The sequence below is a fragment of the Astyanax mexicanus genome, chromosome 18 (genome assembly GCF_023375975.1).
Source record: "Astyanax mexicanus isolate ESR-SI-001 chromosome 18, AstMex3_surface, whole genome shotgun sequence".
Classification (NCBI taxonomy): Eukaryota; Metazoa; Chordata; class Actinopteri; order Characiformes; family Acestrorhamphidae; genus Astyanax; species Astyanax mexicanus.
Window position 1 is genome coordinate 16,699,904 of NC_064425.1, and position 10,239 is coordinate 16,710,142.

At 39.7% G+C, this 10,239-nt stretch overlaps 1 protein-coding gene across 2 annotated transcripts in view; it reads right to left on the reverse strand.

Annotated features, from left to right (window-relative positions):
* The window catches only part of myo18ab (myosin XVIIIA b), a 154,100-nt gene extending 147,199 nt beyond the window's left edge, over positions 1 to 6,901 (reverse strand). For both annotated transcript variants that reach the window (XM_022670988.2, XM_022670980.2), the window contains exons 1-2: positions 6,751 to 6,901; positions 2,268 to 3,423 (exon numbers count right to left, since the gene is read on the reverse strand). In XM_022670988.2, coding sequence (XP_022526709.2) covers positions 2,268 to 3,302 — 1,035 coding nt within the window. In that variant the 5' untranslated portion in view covers positions 3,303 to 3,423; positions 6,751 to 6,901. The remainder of the gene's footprint in view (positions 1 to 2,267; positions 3,424 to 6,750) is intronic.
* Between the last annotated feature and the right edge of the window lie 3,338 nt (positions 6,902 to 10,239).

The following is a 10,239-nucleotide window of genomic DNA, read 5'->3' on the forward strand; positions in this document are numbered from 1 at the left end:
TACCAGATCACAAGGCCAGCAGTACAGATCTAAAAATGGCATAAGGATTCAAGTGTAACTCAATTGCTTTCTCCTATTTTGGTGCATATTACAGCAAAGAACATGGAGAGCAACCTTGTGCAGACAATTACTTCATGATGTTATACAATGCACTCAACAATTAGCACAAACCTCCGAAAATGATGCCTGGCATTACTAAAAAAACACAAACACACTCACAAACACACTCACAAACACACTCACAAACACACTCACAAACACACACTCACACACACACACTCACACACACACACTCACACACACACACTCACACACACACACTCACACACACACACTCACACACACACACTCACACACACACACACTCACACACACACACACACTCACACACACACACTCACACACACACACTCACACACACACACTCACACACACACACTCACACTCACACACACACACTCACACTCACACACACACAAAAGGGAAGCAGATATTGCCAAGATCTATGTCAGTTTCAACTGTGCATTTCTGATCAGCATTAGTTACTTCCTTTGTGTACTGGTCATCATCTAATGATGGTACACTATACATGGTACACAACAGAGTGTAGTTCTTTTCAACTCTTTATTTCAAAGCATTCACTCCTTCAGCACCTCCACTCACTCAGCCGTACCTGGAGAGGACTGGAGATAAAATAACACAGCTTGATTTCTTAACAGACATAATGGAGGAAAAAGAAACTTTAAGTGGTCAACAACAAATACACAGATTCAACATTAAGCACCATTTAGATCCATTACTCCAGCACTGCTTTTAAGAGAGATTTGAGTTAAGAAGTTATGTTGTGGTTGGCAGACTATTGCAGATGACTGATCAGCATAAAAACACTTTTAGATAAACATGTGAACATATGCATATAAATAGCGAGTCAGCAACGCCGCAACTGCAGATTGACCAGAGTACACAGTTTCGACCCAGTACTGATGCACCACATCCAGTCAGTCAAAGATACCCTATTCACACCTGGTCACTTAATTTGTAGAGTATCAGGATTATAGCTGGATAAATAGCCAAATCACAAACATAAGTGTGGCATTTAAAGCAGCTGAAACCATTTCAGAAAATGGTCTGAGACTCATTTGAGCCTTGAATTAAACGTATAAACATTTCAGTCTCACAAAGATACATTTTATCAACAGAAAATCCCTCCAGGCCAAAAAAACACACCAGTAATAATTGCTGCACAACAAGCAAATTTGCATTTCCATCCCACGCACCAATCGGATTAACTAGAGACGCACTTGTGCATGAATGATTGTAAAATCTAAAATCAGGATACAATCCAGATACTACTCACATAAAGTGACCAGGTGTAAACAGGGTCAATGACATCTGTACACATTAGGCTTCATTCACACAGCAGGTAAAAGCAGCCCAAATCCAATCTTTTTTAACAAATGTGACAAATGTGAGTGTAAATGGCAAAAAAAGATTATGACATTCAACACATATCCGACATACAGCAACACGACTTGTTTGTTGTATGTATAGCCAGTATGATATTGGTTAAAGTTAAAGCAAAGTTAGAAGGATCATATAGCAACTGCTCTGCGTTTAAAGAAACGGCTAAAGACAGGCACAACAAAATGTGGCTACAGCTTCAAAAACCAAGGGCGCAAAACAAAGTGGCCGTGGCCAAATAACATGCCTTTTTTACTGTGAGTGTGAAAATATTCTTGGTGACAAACCCAGCTGTTAAATATACTGAAATGCTTCAGGTGAAGCACTGCTCTTTTGTGTAAACAGATCTAGTGAACACCTGATATTGGTCATTTTATGGAATATAAACTGAATATAGGCCACTTCACTCACAGTGTGAAGTCATTGGAGCAGGTGTAGCACACCATGCCATGAATGAAAGCTGCACAATATAGGTAAAATGTACATATATAGATCAATAGATCACATTGCATTAATCCTTTTGCATACTGTAAACCGCACTGTAATGCAGGGCAAGCATATCAGTGCGCTGATTCATCATAACACCCACAGAAACACTCATTAGGAACTCATCACCACACATGCACATTTTTAAGAATATGATGTTGTAGTAAACTGCAGCATAATATAGACTCTGCAAGAAGACAGGTTTCCAGGACCAGGGTTAGCAACCACTGACTGCCTCAGTAGGTGTTGAAAAGTGCCTTCTCTGACAGCAAGTGTCAGTGCAGCAAGAAAGAGGAGAGAAAAAAAAAAAGAGCACTTACATCTAAGACTTCACGCCGCAGCCCCTCCGTATTCCTCAGCCAGCAGCGGCTCAGCTCGCTCAGCTCCAAGATGGGCTGCACCTTCAGCCGCACAGTGTCACCTGACTGCCGGATCATCTCCACAATCTCATCCCTGTTTTTATTCTCCACGTTGCGCCCGTTGATCTCCACCAGTCGGTCTCCAGGCACCAGCCCCAGAGCCAGGTCCTTGGTGCCGGCCCCAGGCTCTGCAAAGTGAACGACTCGCCTGTACACCCCTCCATCTGCACCGCGGTCCAGCATGGTTGTCCGGCGCAGGGAGAAGCCGAAATCGCCCGTGTTGCGCCTCTGGAGCTCCAGCTCCCTCACCTCTGGTTTAGGTGGAGGAACAACAGTTGGAAGACGCAGGTCCGCAGGAAAGGTCTTCTCCACGACCTCTGGGATGTGGACCTTTTTGGTGGGTAAGACCTCACGCTGCGGCTGTTGCTGCTGGAGGCTTTGCTTCCGCTGCTGCAGATCCAGCAGTTTAACCTCCACCTGAGGGGATGGGGCGGCCGAATTCTGCCCAGATGGTGTAGAACCTTCCGAAGGACTCTCCTCTTTGCTCCTCTGGGAGAAAGAAAAGCGCTTCATAATCTGGCCCATCTGCGAGTTCTGCATGGCGAGAGATCCAAACCTAGCCGCTCGTTCCTTCACGGAAGCACGGTGGCCTTCCTGGCCGTAATCCCCTTTCAGGTCATCGCTGGAGCTGGCCGCACTCAGTTGGTCGGCGTCCAGGACCATACTGCTGCGGTTACTGAGCCCATCAGATTCTATATCAGTGAGGCTGAGCTCAGTGCTGCTGGCCACTTTAATAGGGATGGGGTTGGAAATCTCCAGTTTGTTCCTGGAGTCCCGCTTGGAGCTGCGGTTTAGATTGAAGAAGCCCCGTCTCATGCTCATCTCGTCAAGGCTGCGAAGCTCTGCCGCAGACATCCTCTCCCGCCTGTCTTTCTTGTCCTTTTTCTCCTTCCTCGCCACATCCTTCTCTTTGTCCTTTTTGATCAAGTTGAACATGGTTTGTCTCTCACGACCGTACGTTCCACAGCTGTGGCCCCGATATCTGCAAGCGGAAGAGATTTTTCCATACAGAAACGAGAGGGCCAATGGAAGTCCAAACTGGCTTAATTAACAATGCCTGAAGAGAAGAAGAAAAAAAAGAAAACAAAGTCAAAACAAACAAACAAACATTCAATCAGGTTGTTTATATGGGGGTAGTGCCAGCTAAATGGCTGCAAGTTGTACAGTATTTTCATTTTAATAAAAACAGTTATATTAACAATAACAAATAATTAAAGTAATATTTAACAACAATAACATGCTAATAATAACAACAACAACAACAACAACATTAGGGATCCAAGCAGCCAAGGCTTAAAGAGGGACGTATGAAAACCACATGCCTCTAAATACCAACTTTAACATTCCCAGTTTCCCACCAGCGGGAGACCCCGAACTCCAAACAAGTTCCATTAACAAATTCCTCCCCAAAAGACAGGAGGCCACTCAGGCACAACTATAAATGGCAAGAGAGTGCGTTTTAATGTAAAATGTTCTTGAGACTAGACAAGCACACTTGTTTCCAACATGCAAATTAAAATGATAAAAATACACACATTCTCAGTGCCTGTAGATCTAAGGCTAATACAAATCCAAAATACAAATCCAAAAGTCTCTACATATACTAACATCTTGTACATCAGTTTAATACAAAATGTCATAAATGCCATACTTTGACTTACATTCCAATTCCTGAATGGAATTACCCATTTCTAAATGACAAAACATGGATTAAAAAATTTAATTCTGTTCAAAAACCAAAAGAATAATCAAAAAGTCAGCATATTATAACCATTCTGTTAGATTGCTTTTACAGTCAATGAATTACTCAGAGTTCTAGTCAGGTTTCTACTCCCACCACTGTCAAAGACACAAATTAAACGTATCATGTTTACCTCAACGCTATCAACAAGTGGGCTGTCTATGTTTTGGACCTATGATCAGAAAAGAGTCATCACTGGAGCATAACTGTCCTCGCTCTTGTTCGATGGTCAGAACCAGCTTGCCCCTGTTTAATCACTCATCACAAAGCTAACAAATACAGCAATACAGCCTTCTGTTAGCTGATGAAACTCATAGCCTTCATCTTTAGAGGACTAGCAGCATTGCGTGACAAGGGGAGTTCAGACTAGTGGGTGGAAATTGTAAATGACAGACAGATAGCTTGAATGTATTATGTAACAGTTTCACCCAATGTTTTTCTGAACTTATTTGGCCAAAAATAGGGTGATAGATTGTTGAATAATTTGTACCAAACACTGTGCTTTGCTGATATGTAACCACCTAGGAACAGAAGCTGTACACACAAGAAGTAGAAACGCAGAAATAATCACTGACTAGTCGACTAATTAGGGAAAAAACACAGATTATTCGACTACCAAATTAATCATTAGTTGCCACAAATAATTGACAAAGGCTAATCAAGGGTCAGATCCACATTGGGTCAAAAAAAAAAAAAGAAACATGAAATACAAGATTTTTTTTTTTTTTTTTTGCCAGACAACAGTTGTTTGTATGTTTACCACTGCATGAGCAACGTGTGGATCAATAGCAGCCTCATTGACAGCATGCCTCGTCTTGTTTGGACTCTGGATTTTACAGACTCAAGTCTTCACAGGCCCGACTAACATGCTGTTACTGGAAGCAATAACATTATCTATGGAAACCTGAACCACATCATAATCATGTATAACAATTATGAGGGGTGTTCCATATTGTATCATATGCAATAATATCACCAACATTTTTTAATATCATGAACAATATTATACTCAAATATCATGCCATATCACCCACCCCTAATTATCACATCAGGGTGCTACTTTTATTTTTTGCTGTTTTAAGCAAAAGAAGTATTTACACTGTTCTCATTTCCCATTATACTATATTATACTATATATTATATAGTGTAATATATAGTATAACATAGTATAATGGAGACTATATTATCTACAAGAGACAGATTATGTCTGTCCAGTATCATTTATTTTACTTCAGTCCTGGATATATGGAGATATTTGGAGTGCATTATTAGTATCATGACATTCTGGATCATTAACTTCTGTTACAAAACTGAGTTCTTGTATTTTTATTGGGGCTCCGAGTGATTCAGCAGGCTAAGCGCTACCACTATGATCAGGAGATCGCCGGTTCGAATCCGGTTCATGCAGCTTGCCATCGACTACCGGAGCCTTAAGAGAGCACAACCGAGTGTGCTGGCTACTCAGCAATGCTACATCAGCAGCAGTTCAAAAAGAGGCGGTGGGTGACTTCACATGTACCGGAGGAGGCATGTGCTAGTCTTTACCCTCCTGGTGTTGGGGCATCACCAGTGATAGGGTGGGTCCTAATGAATGGGCAGGGTAATTGGTTGTGTAAATTGGAAAGAAAATGAGGGAAAAAATCAGAAATAAAAAAAATGAATTATTGTATTTTTTTAATATCTTATTTGATTATTTAGTTAATGTCTCAGTTAAGGGTGTGACATATCATATCATATCATATGCAACAATAAAATTTAATTTTCATTTTGTTGCAGTAGTGTATTCTTGAAATAGATTTGTTTAGTTTAGTGTTTTGTCATATCGCCTAGAGTATCCTTACCATGAAATATTGTGATATTTGGGGGCCATATCACCCACCGCTATCAATAATCCAGCTATAGTACCCTAAAACTAGCTAATCTCTGCGTGATTTTACACCTTTAACGTTATATGCATTACAAACCCCTTTAAAACAGTAAAAACAGTCATGGATGACAAAGAAGCAGCAGCAGTGTAAAAGCAGACAGCCAGCTTGTGTTTCTAATTCATACTGTATAGTAGGCAGCTAATAATAAAGGCCTATCCATTCTCCTCTACTGATAACACACATGATATATATGGATGTCTGTCTAAATAAAAAAAATAGAAAATAAATGCTAGCTAATAATGAAGCTGACATCCCAGTAATTCTGAAGCACACTGTAACAGAGTGAATTATATAGTTAACTAGCATTATAACCTTATAACTACCAGAGGAACAAGCAGGCGCTGCTGTCGAAATGTAACGTTAGCTGACATACAAAACCAGCATTTTCTCAAACGACACTGTTATATAACACAGCGAGCTGTACAAAACAAACACGCACCTTTTCTAACTAATAACACAAACATACTTAGCCCATAGAGCTAACAGCGGTTAGCACGACCCTGACTAACACACCGCCTGCCTTTATCTGCCTCAACAATAATACACAGCAGCAGCAGCGGCGGCGGCAGCGGCGGCGGGCTGCTGTTAGTACCATGAAACATTAGGCTACTAAAACAGGGATTTTCTTACCCAAAACCTCCACCTCCTCACACACCGCGCTCTACAATGACCAGAAACAAGCCCCAGGTCCAGTACAAACCCGCAATGCACTTACCGTTATCCGAGGAGCAGTGTGTTAGCGCGGAGAGCAGGGCTGTGTGTTAGCTCGGTGAGCCTCTCCGATGGGCGCAGCGTTAAAGCAGAAAGCGGCGGCCGCGCTGGAACTGTGGGATGAGATAGAGGCAGGCGGGCCGCCTCGTGTTTCCCTCAAAACACGGAGAAACGGCGGACCCTGCTGGTGGAGTCAGGCTACTGCAGGGAACCTTCTAACAAAATTACAACAGCAGCATGTACAGCTGTGGGAGAAAAAATAAGAGAGCACTTCAAAATTATGACTTTCTTTGATTTTACCCAATTGAAAACCTCTGCAATATAATCAGGTGGAGCTGTGTATGGCAGGTCATCTTAGCCTAAATAATCTATAATCATTCATTGACTCTGCCTTACTTAAATGTCAATTTTGGTGATCTACATTTTACTGGATTAATTATTTGTAGCTCACTTTTTACTTCTAGGTCTTACATTTTCCCACAATTATCTTTTAAAATAGCCTTGTTACTCCTGTTTAATTTCAGCTTGTTTTCATTCTGGCTTTTTATCTTTCAAAACATTAAACCCTATCCAGAAAAAAAACACCATCTGTACAGAGTGAATTTGATTGTTGTTGTTTGAGAAGTATAAGCATATACCATTCTGACACCCTATTGGTCCATACATGATCCATCTCAGACTTTTTTTCCCATTACATTACTTTTACTTTTATACTTTAAGTAGTTGTTAAACCTTTCAATTGTACACCCTGGTATCTATACTTTTACATGAGTAATGACTGTGAATATATTTGACACCTATGATGCCCATGATGGGTGTAGGTAACTTCAGATCGCACCTGTAGATAATATATTTTTATGTAAGCGCCTCCTAATAAGGATCTCATATTTTAAAAAATGATCTAAAACACCTGCATAAAAATGATTTGAATTACAAATTAGTCAAATCTTTGTAAAAATGGATTTAAACTACTTTTTAAAAGATTCCATCTTTTAAAAACTGTTTAATATATCTAAATATTTTACAAAACTACATTTTTGTATTGTGCAAGATTTGTATCTTTTCTATTGTATAAAAAGCAGGCTAACCTAGCACAAAAAGTAATGTAATTTGTGTTTGGTAGATTATTCTTTGGTGTAACAATGCTTCTTGGGAATAAATGTTATACTTTTGGAACGTCTGTTAATTTCTCTTTTAAATGGAGCCACATTTGTAAGGAAATTGAATTTGTGGGATGATAGAGCTGAGTATGTGAGCTGCGCCCATGAAAAAATTGCCAACTCTTCTGAGCCAATGCCAAACAGCTTATTTTGCAGTTTCTATTGACACTTGTTTCAGGTATCTGGTACCCCCATCAGGCACCTGATGGGCAGCACCTGTGAGAATGGGCTCTGCTACAGTGGTCAGTAGTAGTGTCTGCTCCAAGAATCGGCAAATTTCCTAACAAACACGTCACCATTTAAAAGGATAATTGACAGGCTTTCCAATAGCATACGATTTTTTGCCAAGAAGCACTGTTACAACAAAGACAATCTACTAAACAAAATGTTTCTTTTTATGCTATGTTTTATTAGCATGACATTCATGTCCATGATGGGTGTAGCAAACTTTACAAACTGTAGGTGGCATACTCAAATAAAATATTTTTTTATAATAAATACCAGAACAAGCTAATTGAATTAAATACAGTAACAAGCAAGAATTTTGAAAAGTTTGAATGCTGATGGTGTCAGAACAGTAAATACCATACCATATAACCACACCTTCAAATCATTGCTCCAGTGATTCAAATTGCTTAACAGAACATGTGTATCAAATTTGGTTCAAATGATTTAAATTACCTTTTAAAACATTTAAGTAACATGCATTTTATTCTTTCTAAAAAACATTTACATATTTAAAATATCTAAAAAAAAAAAAATTTTTTCCAAAATATTCAAACCACATCAAAGGGCCATATCACTTCTAAAGTTTTTGTAAATTAACAGAACATAGTTTTTTTAAACGGTGATTTAAATTAATTGAAATAGAATATTTCTTAAAGAGTTAAAACATCACTAAATGTTTTGTTTTGATGAAATAAAGATATGGTCCAGCTCATGTTGTGTAAGAAGCAGCATGGGCAGAAAACAATTAAAAAAAAAAAGTTTTAGCAGGTATCTGAACTTGGCCCGGGGCTTGACTACATCTCTGCTACTACATGTAATTATATTAAAATATATTTTACAGGGAGAATACAAAAAAATATAACTGTCCACAGTCAACTACCCCTACACCAAAACACCAAGGCTGTCACATGTAAATGACTCACCGGACTAAAAATAAATAGTAAGCAAAGGCAAAAACACAGACGGCAATTTTAGACCAAAGACATGGTACAAATTAACAAAAACAAATTAACACATTTTATCCTTTACCTCAAACATAGCAAATCAGACAAGGCCACGATTGAAAAAAGGGGAAAATTGTGTAAATTAGATTTTCAGTAAAACATTCCTTTCCAAGTTTTCTCAGAAGCTTTTTGGCAGAGCCAACCAAGAATACCTTTTACTCTAGTTGGGCTGTTTTAACAGAAGTGGACATCGACTGATCACTGTAAATGAGAGTTTAACCTCTTAGGCCCACACTTTACTTAATAACCCGTATAACACTGATGATAAATGTAAAATTTAGGTAGGCTAGCAACAGAATATATGGGTAATTTTTATGCTAGCTACCTGCCTGTCAGTCAATGCTAGTTATAAACTAGAACAGTTAGTGCAACAGTCTCATAATATGTCATATGTAATATTTGGGTGATGTGTTCGTTTTGTCCAGGAGTGTAAGACTCTGTAATTCTGTAAGACAGAATTTTATGTATGTGGTCTGGCTGGGCAGCTGTGTTATGTTTGGACAAAAGAAGAGACACAGAGTTTCTGAAACTGAGGGTGCTTTCACACCTGCCTCGTTGGTCCGGATTCTCGGACTTTTCAGTTTGGTCCGAACCAAAGTAGCAGGTGTGAAAGGGGCCGCGAACCAGGGTCCGGACCAAAGAACCAGATTTTGGACCGACCATAAGAGGTGGTCTCGGTCCGGATCTTCTAAAACCATGGTCCGGTTCGCCTGCAGTGTGAAAGCGCTTTTCTGGATGGTTCGAAATTTCGGACCAATTACATAAAGCTGAGCAGGCGTTCCTCAACAACAGCAACAGAAGAAGAAAAATAACCAATAACCGGAAAATCAGGAAAAATGAGCCGTGGATACAGTTGCTTCAGGACAAACACGGTCGTTTGGCGAATTTTACCTAATCTAGAGTACTATGCCTGCAGTTGCTCCTGCTGGTATAAAAACCACAATAGCAACATTACAATGGAGACGAAATTAATCTGTTCATTAATTTTATCCTTATCCTGGAAAGGCTTCCCACCGAATGAACCACCCGCTGAATTGTCAACACGCCAACGTCAGACGCATGTCCTTCTAAAACCAATCAGCGTCAAGTTAAGGAAAACGC